General features: G+C 43.6%; 5 protein-coding genes and 1 pseudogene across 5 annotated transcripts; 4 read left to right on the top strand and 2 right to left on the bottom strand.

The window, feature by feature from the left end:
• The first annotated feature begins 1,142 nt into the window (after window positions 1-1,142).
• Window positions 1,143-2,144, top strand: LOC115351581 (olfactory receptor 1019-like). Its single transcript, XM_030038465.1, has one exon. It carries the CDS (start codon window positions 1,143-1,145, stop codon window positions 2,142-2,144), a length of 1,002 nt encoding a protein of 333 aa, XP_029894325.1.
• A 3,370-nt stretch (window positions 2,145-5,514) lies between these two features.
• Window positions 5,515-6,449, bottom strand: LOC115351585 (annotated as a pseudogene).
• Window positions 6,450-8,097: 1,648 nt separating this feature from the next.
• On the bottom strand, window positions 8,098-20,813 carry LOC115351623 (olfactory receptor 1020-like). The gene is made up of 2 exons (XM_030038541.1): window positions 19,920-20,813; window positions 8,098-8,250 (listed from the first exon to the last, which is right to left on the bottom strand). Exons 1-2 carry the CDS (start codon window positions 20,811-20,813, stop codon window positions 8,098-8,100), a joined length of 1,047 nt encoding a protein of 348 aa, XP_029894401.1.
• Window positions 11,914-12,843, top strand: LOC115351586 (olfactory receptor 1019-like). Its single transcript, XM_030038471.1, has one exon. The coding sequence runs from the start codon at window positions 11,914-11,916 to the stop codon at window positions 12,841-12,843; it is 930 nt and encodes a 309-aa protein (XP_029894331.1).
• On the top strand, window positions 15,900-16,840 carry LOC115351599 (olfactory receptor 1102-like). The gene is given in 2 exon segments (XM_030038488.1): window positions 15,900-15,990; window positions 15,993-16,840. Coding segments are annotated over 2 exon segments (924 nt in total). The 5' UTR covers window positions 15,900-15,914.
• A 1,848-nt stretch (window positions 20,814-22,661) lies between the features above and the next one.
• On the top strand, window positions 22,662-26,121 carry LOC115351622 (olfactory receptor 1020-like). The gene is made up of 2 exons (XM_030038540.1): window positions 22,662-22,681; window positions 25,197-26,121. The coding sequence occupies exons 1-2, from the start codon at window positions 22,662-22,664 to the stop codon at window positions 26,119-26,121; spliced, it is 945 nt and encodes a 314-aa protein (XP_029894400.1).
• Window positions 26,122-26,684: the final 563 nt, after the last annotated feature.

Raw genomic sequence — 26,684 nt, 5'->3', positions numbered from 1 at the left:
CATGTTATCGTGCTGGCAAAACCCCCTTGCTGTCCTTGAGGTCTGGTTTATCTCAGACCTTTTACGTGAGGCAGATAAGAGGACTGATGGCGCACGGTCAACTATTTGCTATAATACAAAGATCATGGCATAGAAGCACTACCTGGTTTATTTGGCAAACTTCAAATTGTTTTAGAGGGATGTGAAAGTTTCTGCTACTGACTTAATGCTGGAGTGAAATATAAAAATCTGTTTGACTAAATCCAGATTTAAGGGAGACTCATGTATAAGTCGAGCAAGGCACATGTATTGAACTTTCCTCACGCAGAAGGGTCCTTTCCAATGGTATAATTTGGTATCTTGTTTAACAGTTCAAAAACCCTCAGTGAGCAACTTCTGTGACTATTCTTAACTCCTGTTTTAAGAGGACATGAGCTTAATTTTATCTTCCCTGCCCACTTCAAGCTACATTATCAGCGTCTGACTTGCCCCAGTTCATAACAGCACTGTAGCATTGTTGGGGTTTCCACCGGTACTAACCTTTTAAAATTCTTTCCACTGTCTTTCTCAATTCAGTGGCATCACAAGAATGATATAGGTATCACCATATTTAAAGGGGGTTAATACTTACACTAACTATCCTGTTTCAAACTTAATTTCAGAGTTTCATAGGAAGGAAGGGAAGAAATTAGAGTTTTATTTTTACTTGTTCTGACTCTCCTAAAGGAAATTATTTAAAAAATGTCTTGATCTCTCACCAGTGCTTTCTCTCTTTCAATCTTCTGAAACAAGGGGGTTTTGGTTTGGTGTGGGGTTTTTTTGTTTTTGTTTTGTTTTTTTTTTTTTAAATGCAGACCGATTTCTAATGTCAGAATCAATTGCTGTGTTTACCTCTTTGGATCTGATGAGTAACGAACTTCTTAACTTTTTCAGGAGGTAGAATAAGACTTCTGATTTGTGAAGTGACTTTATCAAACCAAATTAGTAGTGACTACACCAGAATAAAACCATTAGAAATAAATTCAGACATGCACTTTGTTTACTTTAAAATGTATTTTGAGACAAACACTGAATATGTTGTTCAGCAGTTCCTGCCTCTGAAATTTGTATTTCCCGATAAAAATAAATCATCTTTAACCTCTGTTTGTGGGGAAAACAGGAATATGCTGACTCCGTTTTTCTCTGCATCTCTGCTTCCCTACAGCAACTGTGTTATGATGATGGCCAAAGGAAATCACACACCCAGTGCTGAATTTGTTCTCTCAGGGTTCTCAGAGCAGGGGGATGTCCAGGCTGTCCTCTTCATGGTCTTCTTGGTGATCTACGTGATCACTCTGCTGGGGAATCTGGGGATGCTCGTGTTAATCAGACTGGATGCCCAGCTTCACACCCCCATGTACTTCTTCCTGAGCAGCCTGTCCTTCCTAGACATCTGCTATTCCTCCTCAATCACCCCCAGACTGCTCTCGCATCTCCTAGCAGAAAGGAAGGTCATTTCTTACTCTGCGTGCCTCGCACAATTTTATTTCTATGCGGTCTTTGCCACCACCGAGTGCTACCTCTTGGCTGTGATGGCGTATGACCGCTACGTGGCCATCTGCAGCCCATTGCTCTATGTCATCTCCATGTCCAGCAGAGTTTGTGCTCTGCTGGTAGTTGGCTCGTACCTTACTGGGATCGTGAATGCCACTATCCACACGGGGTTTGCACTTCGGCTCTCCTTCTGTGGTCCCAACATCATCAACCACTTTTATTGCGAGGGGCCCCCGCTTTACGCCATCTCTTGCACGGACCACACTGTCAATGAGATTCTGATGTTCGTTGTGGTTGGCTTCAACCTCTTTGTCACCAACCTGACCATCCTCATCTCCTACACCTACATCCTGGCCACCATCTTGAGAATGCGCTCAGCTGTGGGGAAGCTCAAAGCCTTCTCCACGTGTGTGTCCCACCTGACCATCGTGACCCTCTTCTATGGATCTGCTGCGTCCATGTACTCACGACCCAGCTCCAGGCACTCCCAGGACCTTGACAAAGTGGCCTCTGTGTTTTACGCGGTGGTGACCCCCATGCTGAACCCCCTCATCTACAGCGTGAGGAACAAGGAGGTGAAGAATGCTCTGGGGAGAGTGATGAAGAGGAAACGTTTATCATCTGAAAAGTAGTTTTCCCTGGTGCATCAGAGGAATTGAGAGATCTTCTCAGAAATGTTTGTACTTTCCATTTCTGTACAGCTATGGTATGAAAGAAGCAGTGCTCTCCTGTGAGCTACTGGGGACAAATGTATTGGGAAACCTCTGCCTTGTTCCTAAATACTGGGTCATTAACTCCTCTTAGATTAGGCCGTTCACTGACCTGTCTCAGGGATGCGTTAGCTACTTTTATTTGTGTTTACAGCGTGATATTATTTTAATTTCAAGAATTTAAACCCTCTGACCCTTTGTAGTTTGAGAATGCATTACCACTGTTGTCTCGAGCAACGACAACAAATAACACCTATTGCTTTGAGCGTGACAATGACGACCAGAGCTCTCTTCATATCAAATAATGGGCACGTTTCTGGTGAACACAAGAGTCAGGTAATTTAGTGCTCCCAGTACTAGCGATAGGCACTGCGCTTCATAACAACAATTCACTGCAGCAAGACTCGTCAGGCCTTTTCTGCAACTTATTTTAGCTCAACCATAACTGTATTTTCAAATTTATTTGAGAAACTTCACCAGTGCCTGCAACTTGCTCAAGGACCAGAAAGCTGTCATCTGGCATCTCCTGTGAGTAATGGTAAAATTACCCAGCCAGGTACCTGCTCCCTATCCTGGCATTTTGATCTTATTTTGGTTATATTAACTGTTTTTGCTTAGTTTTGAGCAATTGTGTGATTTTCCCTCTAAAATAAATCATGAGATACAGGGGAACGACCAACAAACTTTAGCAACTATACTGTAGCTAACCCCATAGAGCAATAGGAGAGAAAAGAGTGCTGACCAGGAACAAATATGGGGTAGAAACATTTAGAAGTGAACCCGAGCAGACCCAAGACTGGCATGGAGAAAGTTCCCACTACAACCAGTGCTCCCACCAAGCACCATACCTCCTCAGCAAGGAGCTCAGGGTGCTGCTGGGTCACTGCACCATCCCACCAAGGAAGAAGGACCTCAGTCTGCAGGTGGGAATTTAACCTCAGGGATGAGGGGCAGGTACTTTAATCAGAGAAACCTTGAGGAGCATTGCTCTCCATCGATTCAGGGCTGCACAGTTGTCCTTAATACAGTCACATACCGTCACACTGACTCTCCAACTCATCGGCTTTTGGGGCCTGGACTAGCTCTGACAAGCAAGGCAGCTGTAGAAGTGCACTTTGTCGTTAACAAGGAAGAAAGTTTCTTTCTTGTTAGCCCCTGCTGATTAGTCTATCATGGCTTGTTAAGAAGAATGAGGTAAGTTGACTACAAGCCCTCTGAGAAGCTTTCATGGTGATTAGGAAACTTTCTTGGTAAACCCCAGAAGGTCTTGTTAAGCTGATGACTCCTGGAAGGGTGGTTGGTCCCCAAGGACCACTTCTTCCTCTGGGAAGGGGAGCAGCATCACTTGTGATGGAAATAGCTGTAACCACCTGTCTGGGGAGAGCCGGGAGCTCAGGCTTGCTGGAGGGCCTGCTGGAGGGCTTTCTGCGCTGGTACAAGCTTGGTCGTACACGCTCATTAAAGAGACATCCTTGTCTGCATGACGTGCAGATAACGTGGTTCCCTTGGTTCTCGCTAATGGGGTGCTTTGTCCCCCCCTGCTTTTGACCCCATATCAGAGGGAGCCGGGGAAGGTTGTTGCATTTCTCTTCACCTTTGCACCTACTCGAGGACATCTCACGCCTTGAATTTCTTGTCATTAATTTCCTTGGGATAGATTTGCTTGTGTCTTTTTTAATTCTTAAACTGCGAGGCAAGTTGAAGTACACTACATACATCCTCCATGTCTGACTGGTTTTCATAAATGTGATTTTCCTACCATTACGAAACTGGGACTGGACAATAAGCATGGGAATGGGTTCACCTGGCTCTCAACATCTAAAAAATTCATTGTCTAATTATGAGATAGTCAGCCAGATCCCCTTTAAAATATGTAGGAATAAGAGGATGTTTTATCACATCCTAGGACATATCGTTAGAACGGATGTGGTGGAACAGGAACAGGTCTGAAAGCACTGGTACCATGGACCAGCTGTCTATGGTATATGCATTTCAGAATAGTTTTCTCTGGATTAAATTTATTCTGCTCCAGTATCTGAACACCTACTGGAGGTCAAACTGCATTAGGTGTCCCCCTCAAGCCCATTTTCAGTTTGTTTTCATCCAAAAGGAACCCAGCTCTTGCGGCCTGACCCCAGCCTGCGATGCGAATGAAAATACAGTGAGAGGAGAAAGCTTGGAGGTCTTCAAACTTAAACTCTTTAAACTGCACTTTGTCTGAACAAAAACTACAAAAATAGAAACACATCTTTATTGATCACAAATGGAGACAAGGAACTCTGACTTAATCACTCAATTTTTATTTATCTAAATTTGAAGGAGATTACTTCAGACCACCTAATCCCTCCCCCCAACACTCTTAATAATAATAATAAAAAGAGCTTTATTGCTTTTTGGTTTTTTTTTCTCTCAGTTGGGCTAAAACTTTGTAAAGGAAAAAAAGATACTTTAATAACTAAGAAACCACTTCACCTTTTTTGCATGTTTTCCTACAAGTAGTACTGGAAACTTTTGCTTAAGTTGCAGGAAAGGAGCAAGATCCAGTGAAATTCCCCAGGCCAGGTCTGGGTTTCATTGCCCTCATGTAGAAATCTGGTGCCATTTGCTCTGTCCTGAGGTGCCAAGGGCATTGGCATGCACTTGACATGTATGCCATGCAACCTTCAGAAGATTTGGGCCATTCTGGAGCGACATCTGAAAGCTCAGAGGGAGACCCGGGGGTATCTCCAGGGTGTTAATCTACATTCACGCAACTGAACTCAATCCCAGATGCCTCTGTTCTTCTTGACATTGGTTCTTCCAATCCGACCCACCCTATCCACACTAGTGTGAACGTTTTACTGGGAAAATAGTCTAAGACTATGAAAAGTATGTTTATGTGGTGCAAAACAGCATTGTGAAGAAATAACTGGGACAGCTCAGGAGCAGAGGCATGTTACTTCATGACGCATGGAGCTCCCCCTGAGCTACGGGTTTGGGTGTAAGTAAGGAATATTTAATCCAGCTAAAGCGCAGGGTGAAGATGATGTACGGCAATGCGGCCAGCCACTGCTAAGATCCCATTTTATAGTACAGTTATAAATTATATACGGGGAGAGGTGGGAAGGAGAGCAGGTCTGCACAGTGGCATGTCCTGTCCATTAGGAAGCACTTCAGGATCAGAAGAGTTTATGCTCCTGCCTTGCATCCTCCTGCACCTATTGTGAAAAGCAACAAATGAAAACACAAACAAAAGATTGGTACACTTCTTGCTGTATGCATCTTTGGGGACGTAATCCCTGGTTTTCTTCTGTTAAGAAGTTGTCTGTCTCTTCACCAGTCTCTTCAGTGCCTCCTTCACCTCCTGGTTCCTCAGGCTGTAGATGAAGGGGTTCAGCATGGGGATCATCACCGTGTAAAACACAGAAACCACCTTGTCCCTCTGAAGGACGTAGGTGGACCCGGGCCGGGCATAAATAAAGAGGATGGAGCCGTAGTAGAGGGTGACAGTGGTGAGGTGGGCAGCACAGGTGGAGAAGGCTTTGCGCTTCCCCTCGGCCGAGCACATCTTCAGGATGGCAGCCAGGATGGAGGCATAGGAGGCGAGGATGAGCGTGGAGGGGAGGATGACATTGGAGGTCAGGATGACATACAGGAGCGCCAGGTAGTTGTCTGTCACATCGCAGGAGAGCTTCACCGGGGGGGCAGGTCTCAGAAGAAGTCATTGACGACGTTGGTGTCTCAAAAGCTGAGGGCAAACGTGCGGCTGGTAATGAGGGTGGAGTTGGCAAAGCCGCTGAGGTAGGAGGCATCCACCAGCCCCATGCACAGCTTCTTGGACATGGCAGCAGCGTAGAGCAGTGGGTTGGAGACAGCCACTTACCGGTCGTAGACCATTGCTGCCAGCAGATAGCACTCAGTGTAGGCCAAGCCACCAGAGACAAAGAACTGAGCAGCACACCCAGCGAAGGAGATGCTTTTGTCCTCGGAGACGCAGTTCAGCAGGATCTTGGGGGTATAGATGGAGGAATACCAGAGGTCCAGGAAGGACAAGTTCCCAATGAAGAAGTACATTGGGGTATGGAGCCGTGAGCTACGCCCTATCACCATGATGAGGGTGATGTTGCCCACAAGGGTGGTGACATAGGGTAAGGTGAACATCATGAACAAGAGAAGCTGCAGCTTCGGGTCAGTGGTGAACCCCAGGAGGATGAAGCTGGTGACCGAACTGTGGTTCCTCTCTTCCATGGAGAGGGGAAAGGGACTGATGTGGAGACATGGATCATGATGGCTATTTGATATTTGCAGTGCAGGGTTTTGGGACACCGGCTAAGCATGCAGGCATGCATACACAAAAGAAAAAAGCAGAGTAAATTTTGTGTTGAGAAGGGCTGCACTGTTATGATTTTGATTGTGCTATTTTATGTCAAGTAAAGGTTTGGTGTTTTAATCACTTTGCATCACTTTGAAAGCTGCATTTGCCATGAACATACATACATACACGCTGTGCATGGTGCTATGCATACAGGTATGCACACAAGCAGTTTCTATATATTGCATATAATGCAATTAAATCCTTAATAAAATATGTACAAGAAACAGGATATGAAAATATGGGTATCTATATACTTGTATGTATGTGTACGTGTATCTCTGTAGGTATTTGCTGACTCTGCATTCCCTGACTTTTGTGAATGTGAACTCTCAATCTCAGTGTTGCATTAAATTACTCGTACATTGAGACTTCTTGATTTGAAGTACACATGGAGAAACTGGAGATACATGTTGAAGAGAAATGCATGTAGATTCGCCATCTGGTACAAACCAACACAGTTTCATTAGATTCATTTTCATGAGTCATACCAGTAAAAACACTCTCATTAAGTTTTCTGTTTTGCATGAGCAAACATTGAATGGTTGGATGTTCATCCTAATAGTCATCGTTACAGATGTGTGTATCTGGGAAGACCTCTGATTTTAGGCCCATAACTGAAAGCAGCAGTCATTCAGTGTGTTCGCACACCTGAGTACAGGCACACTTGCATCTACAGAAGCTGGGATTCATCTCACCTGACATGGTCAGTATAAAAACTAATTATTTCAGATCTTTCATAGCCAGTGAAAGTGATAGACTCTTCCACAGGGAGACCAGAACACGGGCTGTGTCCTGTTGCTTCCTTGCAACTTTCCCTGTGCTCCAACCTGGTTTGCGAAGACCCTCTCCAGGTGCCCCTGGTGCTGGCTGCTTCTCAGAGGTGCTGCAGTGGGCTTGATGATTTTCTCATCTGGCCTCATATGTTGATTCTAATGTTCGGTTTGTCATCAGGTAACACAAGGGATGAGCAGAAAGATGAGGGGACAAAGAAAACAAAAACGAATCCCCTTGAAGATTTATCTTCTTGCCTATCCATGACACTGTATCCATTGTTGGCCCTTTTTGCCCAGAAATACTTACTCCTGGTCTTGTCCAGCAAGCACTGACGGGATCACAACTTTAGAGATCACGAGAACAAAAGTGCAATGACGGTCTCTGTGTGGCATCTCCACACCAGCTCATCTCACAGGGCAGAGCAAGCACGTATGTCCTCGCCTGTCCCAGCACCGACCGTGGTGTGTGGCTGGGGATATTTTTCCATTGCCTTGTTCCGCGTTTCCTTTAAGGACCTGGTCCCTGAAGCGTGTAGTTCAGCTATTCAGTACGGCCTTTGCAGCGAACAAAAGGTTGCTGCACAGTTGTGCATCCCCCAGAGATCCCCTGACTTACTCCCTGCACCCCAGAAAGAGAATTTTCAGAGCTTTCATGGCTGTCCATGTTACGAGCTCATTATTTTCATCACTATAGCTGCAGAACAAAGATGCAATCTCAAGAACATCCAAGTTATTTGCATTTAGTTGATTATATCTTTTTACCAGTCTGAATCAGGGAGGAAACAAGAACTCTTCCCAGGAGTCTCCCCAGAGCATTCTTCACCTCCGTGTTCCTCAGGCTGTGGATCAGGGGGCTCAGCATGGGGATCACCAGGGTGTAGACAATGGACATCACTTTTTCCTGGTCCAGGGAGTAACTTGAACTCTGCAGTCAATGGGGAGAAGTGGGAACTTTTATGCAAAATTCAGATAAGCTATTTAGGATGTTTATTTTGGAGCAAGACCAATTGCTTCCTAGAGTATTTGGCAACAGGGTGGAGAATGGTCAGATGAAGAAGTCTATAGCTGTAGATGACAAAATTCAGTTAAATCATGCTCAGACTCAACAGCTGGTATGCTAAATAAAAGCCCTGAGGTAGCTATAAATAATCTGGAAAAGAAAAAAAACAACAAAACCCCACTACAACCCCATAATTAGCTTCTCATTTCTTAAAAAATGTTGTCTCCAATTTCCTTTTGATATTTCTTTCTGGAGTCCTGCAGGCTGGGACGCTCAATGAGAAATCCCATGCCAGTCCAGGGGACTGGCCATGATGACTAGCACCAGACCGTGCACCACATGCTAATGCCACTGAACGACTCATTTCATGCCTTATCATTTTTTTTTCCCCTTTGAGCAATTCAGTGCTCATCCAGTCTGTGTTGAAATTGTATAGATTTTGGTGGAATGAAATTAAACTTCAAGCACAGCTTATGAGCATATTTGGAGGGAGCTGTGCACTGCGGTTAACCCATGCAGACCAGCTGGTTTCCAGAGGTGAAAGATCTGCCCCAGCCAAGCGTTGAGTCCTCTTATGCATTTGTCTGGGTGTCTTCTCTCATTCCCAGGACAAATTTTTGGGAGCTAGAGACCAAAAACTGCCAGGTTTCTTAGGGAAAGAAGACTCTCAACAGTTTGGTTTTGGGTTTTTTTGTTGTTGTTTTTTTTTTTTTTTTTCAGGTTCTGCTTTCTGCATTCCTTTAAATTAAAATTCATTAGACAATTTTTGGCATTGTTGCACAGTTGAGCACAGATTGTGTTTTTGTATATTTCCTGAGTTACTAAGATTTAATGAACAGCATAAGGACAGTGAGTAAAAGCAATAACACAGACACAATCTGGCAGACTTTGTAATATTTCAAGCTGATGATACTTTTCCTACTTTTGAAGCTGCCTTAGACCCCTGCCAGAAAATGCTGCTCTGGTCCCCCTAGACACAAATTCTACTGAAAAGCTGGGCACCCAGTGACGTTTAGGTAAGCTGTGAATATGGGATCAGGTAGGTCTTTGGTGAATTCACTACCAGATAAAGGCAGAGTGACTTCAGAAGGGGGTCATGTTCAACTGGTCCTAAGTGCTGCCCATATCCCAGAGGGATGCAATGTTTGGAGTTGCTGTACACAGCCTGCCAAGGTTTTTGACCCCAAATCTCATTAGGAAAAAATAATAATGAAGAAAAAAGCCCATCATGGAAATTAATAGAGGACCTACTTGTCAGAAAAGTTATAATAACATTTTGAAAATAATTGGTGCCTTTCTTTATATATTCATATATTTTACTAAATGAAAGCATCCCTCTTAGCCATGGGGCCATTGACAGCAGTTGTAAAGGGATGGTGAGAGATTATCACCAGGCATCCTGGGTTTGTCTGAGAGGGTTTATAACACTATTGAATTCTCACTGTCAAAACAAATACACATATGAACAGACAATATCATTCCCACTAATAATGGCAGGAATAAGCGGTCTCTGAAATGCAGCTGTTGAAGGTTCTGAAAGTAGCAACCTACTCAAACAAACTAATATAGAGAGACCTCCAGCTCTGCAAACTAAATCTCTTGGAGAACTCAGATAGGAAAGTTTTTCGTGATTCCATACATCAAGACCACAGTATCGTGGATAATACATGTCATGGCACTTGGACCCAGTAGACAGATTTCAGTGAAAAGAATTTTGTTTAAGTAAGACTGCAGTTCTGGTATTGATTTGAGTTTCAGTGATTGCTATTGCCTTGCTCTTCTCATCAATGCTTATAGCAAAAGTGAAAAAAAAAAAAGATAACATGAGAAAACAGTGGGGAGACATTTACTGTCTTCTTGAAGTTGGCAAAGGCAAAGATCAACATTTGGGGTGGGCTGTGGAACAAGAGGGTGTTGACAAGGAGAGACCATGACAGCAGAAATGGTTGCAAGAAATACCTTTGCATTGCCGAAATCCAGCTTAAGTGGCACTGGGCAAGGCACTTGAGAAAGTTAGATAATAACCAGGGGTGACTGCAGAAGAAAGTTGAGATTTGCTTTTGGTGAATCATGTAGACGTTCACTTTTCATCCACTCCCTCTCCTCAGCATGGGAGAGGGGGAAGACATCTTCGTAAATCCAGACATTCAAAGCGAATTTTTCCTGGGCTTCATTAGTGAGCCTGGAGATGAAGAAATTTATATTCCAGGTGGATTTTGCTTGTTGTCAAGCTTCTGTTCTCCATGGACTGAAATGCCTCCAAGGTCACAGAAATGAGTATAAACACCACTTGAACACTAAAAAGTACAGAGGGGGTTTGTCTGCCCTCTGGAAGGTGCAGCAACAAATCATTCTCAGTGCAGCTTTTAAGGAGAGAGTGCTAAAAAGCGCTCTCAACATTTCTTTGAAGATGAACTATGGCCTTGGTCATCGTCTGGAAGAGCAGCCAAGCTCATCCCAATTGCTGAAGGAACTGCATGGACCTGCACTGAAGATCTGAGTTTTGTTGGAGAAGTAGTGTCCAAGGTGAGGGCATCTTCTGTTCTGGCCAGTCCTCAGCCCTGAACCTGCTCTGAAGTAGCAGGACATAAAGGCATATCATGGGGCTAAAGTAAGCACCCCTTTCTTTTGGTCTGATGGACTTGAAGGTGGTGAGATAGAGGAAAGAAAGGACCAGAGGTGCAAGACATCTTGTTTATAGCAACAAGAATGAGAACAGCAGAAGGAATTCTACATGGAGGGGGGAGGATTCTTCTGTTTTAAAGTTTAGATATCATAAAAGAAGGAGACATGTAGGTGTTTGGTCTTTTCATAGGTGCCACTGTAATGGCAAGGGATGACCCTGATGGCCAAGGCAAGAGGGTGCTCACTACCTACAGCACCTACAGAGTATTATCTCCTCTCCCTGCCCTGCCCAGCTTCTCCTGTGTTTGCTTGTATGGTCTCGGCTCTACATCCAAGTTCGTTTCCCCGTTGCCACTGTGCCACCGCGAATTTCCTTTCCTATGGGGTTGTCAAGACTGTGTATACTGAAAACTGCATGTTCGTATCAGTTTTGAAAGAAAAATGCACACTTTTGCTCTGTTTTGTTTTGCAAAATCAACAAGAAAACTAATTCTGCAATTTCTGCAAGATGAATTGTTCCATGTTGTTTTATTTAAAAAAAAAAAGAATTCTTTTAAAAATGTACCTGTCATTTACTAAGGAAAAAACAAAATGCATTAATTATCTTAATTTTTTTTAAAAAAAAAGGTTATTACTAAGAATGCCTGTGTTAAATTTCCCCAGGAAGGGGGAGATGAAATGCTGAATTAAGCCCAGGTGGGCATTCTCACTGTTCAGCTTCACAAGTAGGTTTTGGTTTTAGGATCCTTTCGAAGCCTCTGGATGGAGGCTTGGTTCTTGTGAGAGTGATCCAGAGTCCAGCTGACATTTTATGACCCTCTGGTAGGAAGGGCTCTGCCTCCCTTCAGTGACACCGAGGAAGCCGAGGGTCCTGCTGAGCTGCCCAAATCATTGTCTGCCACTTTACCTGTCTCCCACAGGCTGAATGCGTTACAGAGAATGACACCTGTCAATCACACTGATGTGCGCGAGTTTGTTCTCTTGGGGCTGACTGCCTGCCTGGATCTTCAGGTTCCCCTTTTCTTGGCTTTCCTGGCCATGTACATGATGACTCTCTTGGGGAACTTTGGGATAATTATATTAATCAGGACTGATCTTCACCTTCACACCCCCATGTACTACTTCCTCAGCCACTTGGCTTTTGTCGATGTCTGCTATTCCTCCGTCATCCTCCCCAAAATGCTGGTGCAGATCTTGACGGAGGAGAAAACCATCGGCTTCTCGGGGTGCGCAGCCCAGCTCTGCTGCTTCGTTATTTTTGGGGTCACCGAGTGCCTCTTGCTGGCCGTGATGGCCTATGACAGGTATGTGGCCATCTGCAAGCCCCTCCTGTACCCCGCCATCATGTGCGAAAGGATGTGCCGGTGGCTCGTTGCTGGTTCCTACTGCGTTGGCGTCTTGCACGCGGTGACGCACACCACTTTCATCTTCACTTTCTCCTTCTGCCGCTCCAATGTTATCAACCACTACTTCTGCGACATTGCCCCGCTCTTAGCTCTCTCCTGCTCCGACACCCACACCTACGAGGTGGTTGTCCTTGCTCTCGTCAGCCTAAACTGTCTCAGCACCATGACCATCATCTTTATCTCCTACACTTATATCCTCCCCACCATCCTGAGGATCCGCTCTCGGGCAAGCAGGACAAAAGCCTTCTCCACCTGTGCCTCCCACCTGACGGTCGTCACCATGTTCTATGGGGCAATCTTGTTCATGTACCTGCGCCCCAGCTCCGCCTATGTGTTGGATGAGAACAAGATGGCCACGCTGTTTTACACCGTCATGACCCCCACGCTGAATCCCTTGGTCTACAGCCTGAGGAACAGTGAGGTGAAGGCTGCCCTGAGAAGAGCGGTTGGGAAAAGGCAGTGAGCGAAGGAAGCTGGTGACCAGGAGAGTATTTCCTTATTGCTGTTATTGAGTGGGACTCAAAATTGCACTGAAGACTGTACTGAGGAGAATTTCTTTATAATTTACCTCCCTTAATTATAGGGATAAGTCAGGTGACTGACACTGGCTCGGATTAGACAGGTAACTTCTGCACAGCTGAAGCTGGGTGAGGTGAAGCCCAACCTCATGCAGCATCGATGGTCAATGAGCAGTGAGCAGCTCCTCCACACAGCTCGATTCACCCTGTTCATCTCATTTCTCTGTTCAACGACTGCAAAGAAAGCCTGGATTGCACTGGAGATGGGTTTCCAGGCTGCTAAGGTTCAGAGGAGCACCCAGAAGAAGAGTCAGAAACCCTTTTTCTATGGCGTGTCTCTCTGAAACCCAGTGCCTACAGGGTTGGGTGGGAATGGGATAGACCTGAAGGACTATGGGATATCATATAATCAGTTAATAACTCAATCACACAATTCTTCACTGTAGTTTCTCAAGCTATTACCTGTGGTTTGGCACTCTAATAAAGGCTTTTTCACCAAAAACTTGATTCCTGCAAATGAAGTTGCAGGTTGAGTTCAAGGTGTTTGGTCCTTCCAGATGTCACAGTGAGTGTTGGTGCTATTTTTCCTGGAAACCTCTGGGCATTTTGAGCCTCACCTTTGCTGTTCCTAAAGCTGCTTCTCAGATGGTGTGCAAACATAAATAGCTTAGTCACACATTGGGTCAATAACAACTGTTTCACCATTCATTGAACCATGGATGCTGCATTTCCCAGCCCTTTAAAGCCTACTAAGAAATAGACTTTCTGTATAATACACCAAAAAGTTACAGAAAGGGGATTGATGCTGATACCCTGAAGGTCTCTGTCATAGTATTACAAAACAAATAACTTCAGGTAAAAAATACAAGTAAACAACTGTAAAGTTGGGATAAACAATGTTCTTACTCAAGTAAATTTTCCACCCAGTCAATATTTCCTCACACCCCCCAAGAAATAGGTACCTCTATATGTAATTCACTTTGTTGCAAGACCAGTTTCTAAAGCAAATCACATGGATCACACACCAGAAACGCCTGTCTGTCTCCTAGCAATGGAGAGCTGTATGCATGTATGCATTTGATGGATATCTAGGACTATCAGGTGAATCCACACAATCTGTCCAATCTTTTGTGAGCTGCTCTACTTGTAAGACCAGTTTTATTTTTTTAATTTAATTTAATTTAATTTTTAAATTTTGTTTTATTTTTATATTCCTCTGCTGTACATATATATATGTATATAGAGATTCTACATATATATATGTTTGACAGAGGAATATAAAAATAATTGCATTTCTCCCAAAGGAAGTTTTCCAAAACACTTCTCAACAAAAGCACCTCAGAAGTCTCAGTGGATTAGAGACAAGAGTTAAAAAGCAATTAAACCAGGCAGGCTGGACAGACCAAACATCTAAGTGTCCTCGCAATCTGTCATGAATTAGTGTGAAGTAAGAAGGAAGACCTCAAGTGGTAAGGAAAAGAGGACATCCAGATTTGTTTTACAGCTGAAACTTTAAGGTGATATATAATTTTAAGGGGGTATATAATATCTTTGCAGAATATAATATATAATTCCTTGCAGGGAGGAAGAAGGAAGGAGAACAGCTTCCTCCTTCAGAGATGAGGTCTGTAAAGATGAATTTGATTGTTCTCGGTTGTATCTTTAGTAGACAAACCAAGACGAGCTATTCTTTTCATGTGAGAGCAATAGAACAAGATGAGAAGGAAAATCACACAGCACACAAATTTTCTGAAGGTTATAAAACCAGTTATAATTTTTTATAATTTTTGAAGGTTATAATACCAGTTACCAGATAAAATACAAGTTATAATATGTCTTTATCTCTGCAATGCTGGGGAAACCCATTGAGTAATTTTGTGATTCTACAGGTTTTTCTGCAGTGTTTTAAACCCCTATAGCTGTGTCAATAAATGCTTGAGTTTGCTGACACACAGCTAAATCCCATGCACTTCTCCTACCTTGCTACATAGTTGATTTGATTTTTTCCATTATGAATATAAGCCAGGCTCATTGATGCCAGTTTTACAACAATTTACCTGCTGATTTTCCTGATGGGAAAGCTGTACTCATTCCACTAAAGAGATATAGTTACAGTGGCAGAAACCCTATGAGCAGCACAGTATTTTCCATGATCTTAGACTAAATGTGGGCCGGTTTACCCAACAATATTCTTGGCTCTTTTCTTGGTTTTTTTTAAATGCATATTTATATTACTGTGGCTGCTTCTGGACCACTGTGGAGGGCTCCTCCGTATTTCTCATGGATATCTGTGATAAAAAGTCAGGATGCATTGGGGTATTTCCATATATTTAAAACTCCTAAGTATGAATTTTAGAATGAGGAGGCGTAGAGAAAGATGTTGTAAAGGCAAAGATTTTTTGGGCTATCTTTTTTTTTAATGGTTTCTTTTCTCCCAAATGATGGCACAGCACCATTTCCATACACTCTGTAAAACTGTAACCCCAAATTAGCAAAATAAATGAAAAGTTATGAAAGAATAAGGGGGATTTTCATCTTTCCTCTCTGCAAGCAAAATAATCTTTAAAAAAAACTCCACTGGGAAGGCTTCCTAAAATTCAAAAGGTTATATTCTAGCTCAAATTCTCTGAAAAGTCTGTTTTCATTATCAATATAACTAATATGTTACAGGAATCACTGAGCCCTTTCTTTAACTCTTTTTTATTAGAACTTGGGAGGGTTACACTGAAATGTGATATATACTATGAGTGCACCAGAGATAAAAGTATATATGTATCAAAATGAATGAAAAATTGAGCACTTGACAGAGTAACTGACACCAAAATAACATTTCCACTGTCTTGCCAAATTGTTTTTTGATGAATGTTGATTTAAAATTAAACCAGTCTCTGATAATGAGAGGGTTAGTCAGTACAGGCACTGGGGATTGCTGGTCTTCTCAGCTGCTCAGTCTCTCCATTAATTTATTATTGTTACTATGGCTCTATGAACATAACTTACAGTGCTTTTGGAGAAGATGGCAGAGGAAAATCAAACCAAGCAAGTTACGGAGTTGACTCTCGTGGGACTGACAGACAACCCACGACTACAAGCGCCTTTGTGCTGTTCCTCCTCATTTACTTCATCACGCTGGCAGGGAACCTGGGCATGGTTGTGCTGATCAGGAGCAGCAGTCAACTTCAATCACCCATGTACTTTTTCCTTAGCCATTTATCTCTCCTAGATGCTTGCTACTCATCAGTGGTGGCACCGAGGACACTAATGAACCTTCTGATTGAGAAGAAAACAATCTCTCTAGCCAGCTGTGCCACCCAGCTTTTTTTTTTCATAGCTTTTGGGACCACGGAGTGCTTCCTTCTGGCTGCGATGGCATACGACCGCTACACGGCCATCTGCAACCCTTTGCTTTACCCATCGGTCATGTCTCACAGGGTGTGCATCCTGCTGGTGGCTGGTTCGTACGTCCTTGGCCTGCTGCACTCTTTGGTGCACACGGACTTCGCCTTCAGCCTGCCCTTCTGCCAGCCAGCCGAGGTCGACCATTTCTACTGCGCCATCATGCCTGTTCTAGCGCTGTCCTGCTCCGACACCCGCATCAACAGGCATCTGATATTCGGACTTGCGGGACTGGTGGAGATGGTGACCATCTTGGCTGTCCTGGTCTCCTACGCCTTCATCCTCTCTGCCGTCTCAAAGATCAGCTCTGCTAAGGGCCGGCACAAAGCCTTCTCCACTTGCACCTCTCACCTGGCTGGAGTCACCATCTTCCACGGGTCTATCCTCGCCCTGAACTTCCGACCAAGGTCCAGCGACACCCTGAGCACGGACAAGACCTTTTCTGTGTTTTACTCACTGGTGGTGCCCATGCTGAACCCCCTGATCTACAGCCTCAGGAACAAGGAGGTGAAGAACGCCCTGAGGGATTTTGCCATGTGGAAGTAGCTTTGGCATGATATTTATCTGCTGTTTTTTTGATAGAGGATCCCATAGTTTCACTTAACGACAAGGATTTTTGTTTCCCCACTCTATTACTTAGGCTTCCAGATTTGGTTTGGAAATATTTCCAAGTCTTGCTTCCTTTCTCCTACTGGCTTGTGCCCATCATCATATACCATAGATAGTCTGATTCATCTTCTGTATTTTATTGCATGTAGCTTTTTTTTCTTCCTTCTTGGTCTTTTCAGATGTACATTGGACATTAGCTCCAGGCTCCTTGATAGATAGCCCTGTCAAATGCTCTTCCACAGCCATCAGCATCTCCCAGTTTATAGCTTAAAACCTGCCTTATGACCTTTTTTTATTTTCAGGGCCCTGCTCCCTTATCGTTAAAGGGCAATGAATCTTTCCTGTACAAGCACAAGAAATTTAATGAAAGTAATTAATGAAATACTTTTTTTTACAGGAAAAAACGGCATTTATCTCACCTATGTTAGGCACTGCTCTGAGATATCTGTCCTATCTATTATCTAAAGGATAAAGCTAGATAAGGTATCTAAAGCTAAAGAGTTGGTAATTAATTTTTAGATAGGTAAGGCTGGGTTATATGAATATAGTCTTAAATGCTGAGGTCAGTATGGGGCAGGTTTTGAATGATCTACAGAGCACCCCATTTTCTCTTTCCAGAATGTTCAGGCTGATCTAACTGCACCTGAAGCACAGGACAAAGAGGCACATTTCCAGCTCTTCCTACCAAAAAAATTGCTTGCTTTTTGAGGTCTCAGAGCCACTTACAGAGAGGACCTCTATCATGTCATTTCATGGGGGTAGTTTGTGTCTACAGCCGCAGATTTCTACATTTTGTAGATACCTTCTCTGCAAAGATCGAAGCAAAATAATACACTGATGCTCTTAGTAGAAAAAGTATTTCCAAAAAACCAAGCCTGTTTCTCATGTTGCAGGAGTTCACAATTCTGCCTCCCCTGCACTTTAGATGGAAGTTCTTGGAAGTTCACTGAGTTGGATCCACCACACATAAGACTATGGCAATCCAGACCTCTTTTAGGAATGCAACACCAAGTCTGGGTAAACTTTTAAGCATTTTAGTTGTCTCTGCTTTGGGAACTTAATTAAAACCAAGAGGAAATAAGGACACACAGAGTGGGGTAATTCATCAAGCAGCAATGAGCCCTACATACTACATTTCTCATCTAGGCTCCCTTTCCCACAAAAGGTCAGACCCGATGATCTTTCGAGGTCCAACTTGGGCTTTCTGTGGTTCTGTGATTCTATATGTATAGTATAAGAAAAAAAAATCCAACAAAATAGAAAGAAGAAAACAAGGTGTGGTGAAGATTTTAAAAGAAAGAAACTATCTGTTATGAAAAGTCTCTGTCTTGCCAAGCTCTTTAGCATTTAATTACATCGATTCCAGCTCCTTCATTTGACTGCAGGTGGAAGCCACTTTTCCCCCAGGCCTAAGACAACGTCTCCTCTCCCGCTGGTGTTTGCCAGAGCACACAAAAGAGACTGTTCACCATCCATCTACTTTCCAAATATAAGTTAATTCCCATGCTACTCACAACAGCTGAGGGAAAGATATTTTTTTGCTGCAGCGTTTCCCTGCTGCAGACAAGGCGTGCAGGTCTATAACTCTGTGGAGTCAGAACTCATCGCATCACCTGAAGGTGTCCGAGCAGCATCAACAGACAAGGGGCAACCAAACTCAAGTGTGTGAGAAGGAGGAAGACCCTGTGCTGAACTTATCCAGCCAACCTGAATTTTGCTGAATTTTGTAAGGAAGTTGCAGAATTGCAGCCAATCACAAATGCTTATGAGTGTGCACCCAAGAAACAACAAATGTCCTTTGGAATTAATTAGGCTGAGCAGAAATTAGGACGTTTTTTTCTCTTATGTGCCTGCCAGGTAAAGATGAAGGATTGCTGGCCCCCCCCCCAGTGTTGTGGCCATTCCTGTACCGTGCTTTATGTCCCCCCTTCTTTAATGAGCCATAACTTGCAGAACTGCTGGTTTTTGGCTTTTTTCAGACCCAGACAGCTATCAGCTACCCATAGATTATGTGTTCAGGATTGTCTTTCAACTATGGAAACTAGACACACGCTTAATTTTTAAATGAAACGTACCATTTGTTTTTCATGGCGTGCTTTAGCATGAGCTGGGCATTTGGATGCGGGACACTGATGCCAGTCTCCAGGTGTAATTCCATTTGCCTCACCAGTTAAGTAAGTGGCACTTGCGATGAATGTAAAACACCACTTAAAATGAATGGGAGGCCCCCTTGGTGCTATCACTGTGCAGAAATTGTCCTTAACACTGGGCAGTCTCAGCACAGTTCATTGTCCTGTATTTTTAATTATGTTGCCTACACTTTCTTCCTTTGAGTGAAGATGTATGCTGAAGTGTGCAGCCTGGGGAGGGGTTCCCCTTGATATTCAAAGGTATAGCTTGAGATCCTGACTCCCACCAGCTTTTTCACTTTTTAAGTCAGAAACAAATGCGCTGCATCCTTTCAAGCCTTTTATCTTACTTTTTTTCAGCAAGCAAATTTTAAAATACACTTATTCTTCAAAAATGTTCCCTCCCACCCCAGCAGCTTATATCTAATAAATAACTTGCAGGTAACAGTGAGGAATTTTATTGGACTTTAGGGACAAGGTCAATAATCTTGCAAGAAAAATACATATTTATCAGTGAAAAAAAAGTTATAAATCAATAAAACTATGATTTGTGCTTCCTGTGAGAAAAAGAGGCCTGGAATAATTCGGGGTAATCTCTTCCTACAGGCTGGTGACTGCGAAGTGAAATAAAGTTTGAGGCTCCCACTCCTCCTGGTTTCCTTCCAAGGAAGATGTGATTGTGGGGTCTATGTCTCAGGGCTAAGTACTGTAATTCACTTTTGTGCAGAAACTGTGGAAGAACCTACATAAAATTGTGAGGATCGGGGAAAAAATCCGATTGTTTTAATGCATCACAGGCTTTCTCACTTAAGATAAACTGTTCACTTCCTAGCTGATACAACTCTTTGATGTTGACAGTGGTTTAACATCCTTCTCCTGCACTTCACCAGAGCACCCTTCACCTCCTTGTTCCTCAGGCTGTAGATGAATGGGTTGAGCATGGGGGTGACCACGGTGTAGAAGATGGAGGCCACCTTATCCAGGCTGCTGTGGCTAGACATGGGTTGTAGGTACATGAAGAATATTGTCCCGTAGAATAAGGAAACAGCCATCAAGTGGGAGGCGCAGGTGTTGAAGGCTCTGGATCTGCTCCGTGCTGAGCGCATCCTCAGGATGGTGCGGAGGATACAGATGTAGGAGAGCAAAATGATCGTGCTCGTGCCCATCACATTTATGGCGACAAAGGCAAAGATGACCGTCTCACTGCTGTGGGTGTCGGAGCATGTGAGCTTCAGCACGGGGCTGATGTCGCAGAAGAAGTGGTCGATCTGGTTGGGTCCGCAGAAGGAACCCCCGAAGGTGCAGCCTGTGTAGATGATGGCACTGAGAAAGGCGATGATGTAGGACGATGCTACCAGCCGCCGGCAGACGTGGCTGGAGATGACCATCACGTAAAGCAGGGGGTTGCAGATAGCAACATGCCGGTCATAGGCCATCACGGCCAGGAGGTGACACTCGGCAGTCGCAAAGAAAGCAAAGCCGTGGAACTGCATCATGCAGCCAGCGAAAGAAATGGTTTTATTCTCTGATAACAGGTCTGCTAGCATTTTGGGGGAGATGACTGTGGAATAGCAGACATCAGCGAATGAAAAATGGGTGAGGAAGAAGTACATGGGGGTGTGCAGGCTGGGAACCACCCAAACCAAGACCATAATCCCAATGTTCCCCACTAAAGTGACAATGTAAATCAATAGAAACAACCCAAAAAGAGGGGCCTGCACGTGTGGACTGTCTGTAATACCCAAAAGGACGAATTTAGTCTGTGTGTGATTTCCTCCCATGACCAGATGTTACCTGCTGAGGCAAAAGTAAGAAAAATATCAAAATGATAAATAATAGAGTTTCACTTTTGGACCGTATTTCACTCCAATCAATCACCAGTTTAACTGCCACATTTTGGTATATTCTGCTATATTTTCTAAACCCAAATTGTATATGTTTTTTCTTCTTCAGTTGAGGTACTTAGAAAAGAACAGGGAGTGAGTTGAAGCAACACGAATGGCAATTTTGTTTTTCTATGCTTGGATACTTGAAACTATGGATGTATTCTAGCACCTGTGTTTTCAGATTTAAGAAAAAAATCAGATCTTTATTCACTTTCAGTTTGAAAGCAATGTCAGAAGACACCTCAAAGGAACCTCATAGGACTGCATGTAAACCTGGAGCAATGGAAAGTCACAGTCCCAGTGAAATCATAGATTACACAACATTAATGACCTCCAGAGATTTTGCCTTGGCTTTTAATTATTATTGCAGTCTTCAAATCACATTTATCATACCATTATATATCATTCATATTGGTTAAAATTCACATTGGTAAATTCATGATTTATACCTTTATGAGCGCCAGCACGCTGAAGCATCCTGAACCTATGGGCATTAAGTTAAGATGCTTACTTGAAAACTGAGTTAATTTTAAAACATGCTGATTCCAAAGGTTGTTTTGTTAATGACTATATTCTGCTGACAATTTGAAATGTTGCATTTCTTTGTAACACAATAAGACTTGTCCTTATTTAACACTTGCATAAATCAGTTTATCTTGCTTTAGCTGCCTAAGTAAAAGAAAAACAATTTGCACAAGCCATTACTCCCTCTTATTATAAAGAAAACCTACTTTGGTAAGGCTGTTTTCCAACAGATCCCAAAAAAAGAGGACATGAGGACATGAAGAAGAAAACCCACTGCCAAAACACAGGCGAGGCTCTGCTTTGTCTTGGTCTTACAGGTCCTCCTGTGCCTTCGCTGCTATCGAGTGAGGGGAGCCAAGGGTTTATCCCAAATGCAGCAGAGGACATCGGTGCATCCGCATAACCTCTATTAACCGCCCGATGTGAAGAGACATATGTTCCTTCCCCGACTCCAATAGCTGAGCTTGTGGGTGACGGGGCTGTAAATACGTTCCCTCATGCTTTCCTGGGAGAAAGCCCCTAGGGCTCCTCACAGCAGGGTTTACCAGAGGGGGAAAAAAAAAAAAAAAAGAAAAGAAAAAAAACAGGTGAAATGCAATTCTGAAAGCCATTGGGCTGCTTCGGGTGTCTGAAAGACATCACATGGACGAGCCATCACTGAGCACAGATACACAGAGGCAGTGATGACCATCTCGTATGATGCTTCTGAGATACTTGTGGACCATGCAAAGGTTTTGGTCTAGACCTTGCTGACAGAATGAAAATGGGTTTAGAGACATTTCAGATCTTTCAGAGGATCCCCTAACGGTTCATAAAGCACAACTGACTCAGTCTCTGGAGCTGCTGATCTCCCTCTGTGGACACTAGACAGCCCAGTTTTCCAGCAAGGGTGGGATTACCCACATTTAGGTACCTATGGCCCAGATGTCCACACCTAAGCTGGTGACTCCAGGCTCCCACTATATTCAATGGTGAGAAATGGGCATTTTCAAGCAGTGATTAATTGTTCCAGAGTGAACTAATAGGCCTTAATCACCCTGACTGGTCTCACCTGGAGCCTCCATCCCCATCCTCTGCCCATTTGCCCATGAGCTCTATTTAAGCTCAGCCTAGGGAGCCTGCTTCTCTTCTTGAGTTATGCTGGAGGAGTACTGGTTTCCAGTTTAGGAATAGGTATGTACACGTATGGATTCCTTTGATCTGCACATAGGTTTGATCATGGACCTTGGACCTGCCTCATCATCATCACCAACTTGCCTGATGGTCTGGAGTCTTGGCTGAATTTGGCCCAGGTCTCTGGGTCTGCCCTACTTGCCTTGCTCAGGTACTGTGAGATGGTCCCCTGCACACTGTGATGTCCCCCTTGGCTCTATTTAAAGAGATTAAAGAGGACAAACCCCTGCGGCACTCCCCAGCCTCCAGGCAGAGTACAACCTATCACCCTCTGCACCCAACAGCCCAGCCAGTGCTCACTCCTCTGGCAGTCCCTCTCCATCCAGACCATGTGCCTGCATGGGTACCATGGGAGATGATAGTATTCTCAGGGAAACAGAGTAATAAACTTAATGTTATATTCAAGTGTTATTCTCTGTTCCTTAGTACCTCCTTCATTTCCTAATTTGATATTAGAATTATGGTCTTCAGTAGGTTGGCAACATTTCATCTTGGAAATGGGTAGAGTATTCTTTGTGATTTTCAAGGCTTAGTAAAGACTGGTAAATCTTTCCAGCTTGAGTGTTTCCATAGCTACAAGATGCTGAGATGTCGTCTCTAAGAGATGCTGTTTCTCAATAACCTCACAGCAGTTTCTGATCTTGACATATTCTGGCTCCCAGAAGACAGCCCATCTCAAGGGTTGAGGAAGTAATAGCTCCAGGCACCTCGCTCTTGAAATCACTAAGGGAACTTTCCAATTATATCTGAAGGGGAGAAAAAACAAGAGTGATTGGCATGGGGTGATGTGCCCAGTGAGGCTGTTGGCAGCTTACCCCAACCATCTAAGCTGGAAAGCAATAAATAGTGAAGACAGGAGCCTCTGGGAGACACAGCCATACATGGACATCCAACACCATGTAGAATTAAAGAGAAGAAAAGGAGACTTGCAATAAACTTCCTTCCCTGAAACTTTGATTTATGAAGCAAGCTAGAAGGTGGAAGAATAAGTTTTTTCTTAAGTCAGTGACGATTCTGTGCAATACAGTCATGCAGACAGGTAAGAAAGAACTGATTAGAGGCAATGCCAAAGAAATGCAGCAGTGATTGTCACAAGAGCAAAAATTGCCATTTCTCTTTGAAAACATATCCTTGCCTACTGGTAAGAGTTATACTGGGACAAATACATACATGTACAGAAGAAATCTTTAGTATGTCTTATGCATTTACCCTCATCCCAGACACAATCCTTCTTGGGGACATATTAATTATTTTATCTTATTTATGAGATAAGCACACACACTTTCAAGTTAACTTAATAGGATATTGTCTAATTTTCTGTATTGTTGCTTTTCTAGTTTTCCTCAGAAATAAAAAGGTGCAGATTCTGTCTGTCTTTTGAATGATCTCCTTGGAGAAACTAACAACAGAGGCAGGCACAAAAGTAGTTCAGACCGAAAAAGGCTGGATCTTCTACAGGAAACCAGAAGAGGTGGCATCTCAGGTACTGTTGGGCGAATAGCAGTGGAATTGGTGGCAAGCAAGAACCCAGGGCAGTGAGAGTCTTCAGGGTCAAGTGGAGGATTGGACTAGGGAATAAAAAAGAAATTGAAGTCTACTCCAGCCTGGTATGAGGGCAGACTGAGGCTTTCTTATAGAGAAAGGGGAGTTACACTGAAACTGCTCTCAAATACCTGAGACACACATAGTTATGTTACAACTTTTTTCTAAAAGGGAAGTTTTACTTTCTAACCTTAATTTGGCATGTTAATCAGTTGCTTGAAAGTACTGTTTGCTTAAAGTGTAAGTTAAATGATAGAAATAAAGGGAAGAGCACAATTTTTAGCAAGTCACCAGCTAAGCTGGAAGATATTGGAAAAGGAAAGACATATGTGTGTGCCCTTCTGTCTATGTATTTATTCTCATGAGAAGAAAGCTGTTATTGAAATGCACTTTATTCCCCAAAGTAGCCACTAACTTTGTTAGCAATCACTTATTTTAAAAAAAAAAACAAACCCACATTATTTTTGTTTCTGAGCACTTAGAATAAGAAGTCCTGAGTGACAAATTCAAACCCTGAGCTACCTGGGATAATAAAGAGTCTCTGGGACAGCATCAACCTGAAAAGCAGAATGAACGCTAATATTCTTCTAGCTTGTGTATTATCAGAACAAACATTAATGAATATGAGCTGCTCTTCCCTTAATGTGGTGAAAACTGCAGACAGATGGAAACAATGCACGTAGTGAAGACCACAGTGATGTCCAAGGGAAAACTTGCTTTGTTGGTTTCATGCTTCTTTCCTTGAAATCAGTACGTGAGGTAGAAGATACTTTCAAAGCTTGGTTTAAGAGCTTGAATGGCAAATGTAGTCAGAGACATGGGTCCCTGCGTGGCCAGGTGGTTGTGGACCAACTAAGCATCCTGCCAGGGTGTCTGTCAGTGTTTCATTAGAAAACATCTTCATTATCTACAGAGCACAGGTTTAAAAATCACTAGTAATTAAGCAAGGGATTAAGTCATAACTGATCTCATAGAAATCACCTCCCTGCTGGAGAGCTGGGAGTCTCTTGCAGTGATGGCTTGGGAAAACTGGACTACGGTGACAGAATTTGTTTTCAAGGGGTTCACGGATCGCCTCAACCTCCAGGTTACCCTCTTTGTGGTTTTCCTGCTCATCTATGTCATCACTGTGGTGGGAAACCTTGGCATCATTGCTGTAGTCTGGCTCAATTCCCAGCTTCAAACCCCCATGTACTTCCTTCTCAGCAACTTGTCCTTCTTGGATCTGTGCTACTCCTCAGCTGTGACACCCAAAATGCTGCTGAACCTCTCATCAGAAAGGAAGACTATTTCTTTTGCTGGCTGCTTCACACAGCTGTATTTCTACACTGCTTTTGTAACTGTGGAGTGTTACCTCCTGGCCGTCATGGCGTACGATCGTTATGTTGCCATCTGCAACCCGCTGTGCTACCCCGTCGTCATGTCCCAGAAGGTCTGTGTTTCCCTCTTGGCTGGGTCCTATGTGGTTGGGTTTTTTAATTCGGTGGTGCTCACGGGGTTTGCACTGCAGGTGTCCTTCTGCGGCCCCAACGTCATTGACCACTTCTTCTGCGACGGGCCACCGCTGTCAAAACTGGCCTGCTCTGATATTTGCCTCAACCAAATGCTGCTACTTGCTTTTGGGGGCTTCAGTGGGGTCACCACCATATCAGTCATCCTCATCTCCTACAGCTGCATCCTAGTCACCATCCTGAGGATGGGCTCTGCACCGGGCAAGCGCAAAGCTTTCGGTACCTGTGCATCCCACCTGGTGGTGGTCATCATCTTCTACGGGACCCTTCTCTTCATGTACCTACGGCCCACCTCCAGCTACTCCCTGGGCAGGGACAAAATCGTTTCTGTCTTTTACGCAGTGGTGACGCCTGTGTTGAACCCCTTCATCTACAGCCTGAGGAACCAGGAGGTGAAGCGTGGTCTAAAGGAAGCAGTGAGGAGAATAATTATTTCCCTGCTGAAGCAGTAAATAGTTTGACATTTAGGCAGTGATGGGAATGGGTTCTGTGTTTTGGGGTCTTTTGGAATTGGAGAGCAGCTGTGATAATTCTTCTATATATTATTGTCCATTTTGTAGACTGCCTCTATTGATGTGGGATTAATTTACTACACATTCACCTCTAGGTAGTGCATTTCCTAACAGGAGAAATACATACTCATTGAAGAACCACCAAAGGTCCATTTGTGAGGAAACATGCTAAAATGTCCAGATGGTTTCTGAATATTTGGAGGCAAGTACGTGCTGGGTTTTCTCATGGACCTGCCATTCCTTAGGCAACCCCAAGTCACCTCTTTCTTGAAGGGAAATACGATGACAAGGCTCAGCCCTGTAAAGGTAACACATTTGTGAGATTTCTGCTGAGAATTTGGACCACTTTCTTCTCAGCTGTCTTTGGCCTGAGCCTACTTGTGGTCACCCTCTCCCACAGTTTGGATGTCATTCATCAGCACAGCGGACTACATCCCTACCAAGTGCTGTATCCCTTCCAGCCATGAGATGGGATCTCCAGATTTAAGGTGAACTTCACTGCT

Source organism: Aquila chrysaetos, chromosome 16, assembly GCF_900496995.4.
Source record: "Aquila chrysaetos chrysaetos chromosome 16, bAquChr1.4, whole genome shotgun sequence".
NCBI classification, from domain to species: Eukaryota; Metazoa; Chordata; class Aves; order Accipitriformes; family Accipitridae; genus Aquila; species Aquila chrysaetos.
Note: the sequence above shows the minus strand (reverse complement) of the source record. Positions and strands in the feature narration are given on the sequence as shown.

Excerpts from the sequence above, each read along its gene's own strand:
- LOC115351581 (XM_030038465.1), top strand. The coding sequence starts at position 1,143 with ATGCTGACTCCGTTTTTCTCTGCATCTCTGCTTCCCTACAGCAACTGT.
- LOC115351586 (XM_030038471.1), top strand. The coding sequence starts at position 11,914 with ATGACACCTGTCAATCACACTGATGTGCGCGAGTTTGTTCTCTTGGGG.
- LOC115351623 (XM_030038541.1), bottom strand. The coding sequence starts at position 20,813 with ATGGGAGGAAATCACACACAGACTAAATTCGTCCTTTTGGGTATTACA. Across the intron at positions 8,251-19,919 it reads AGGAGGTGAAGGGTGCTCTG|GAAAAAGTGATGTCCATTGT; the intron begins GTGAAGTGCAGG and ends TCCCTGGACCAG.
- LOC115351622 (XM_030038540.1), top strand. The coding sequence starts at position 22,662 with ATGGACCTTGGACCTGCCTC. Across the intron at positions 22,682-25,196 it reads ATGGACCTTGGACCTGCCTC|GGTGACAGAATTTGTTTTCA; the intron begins ATCATCATCACC and ends AAACTGGACTAC.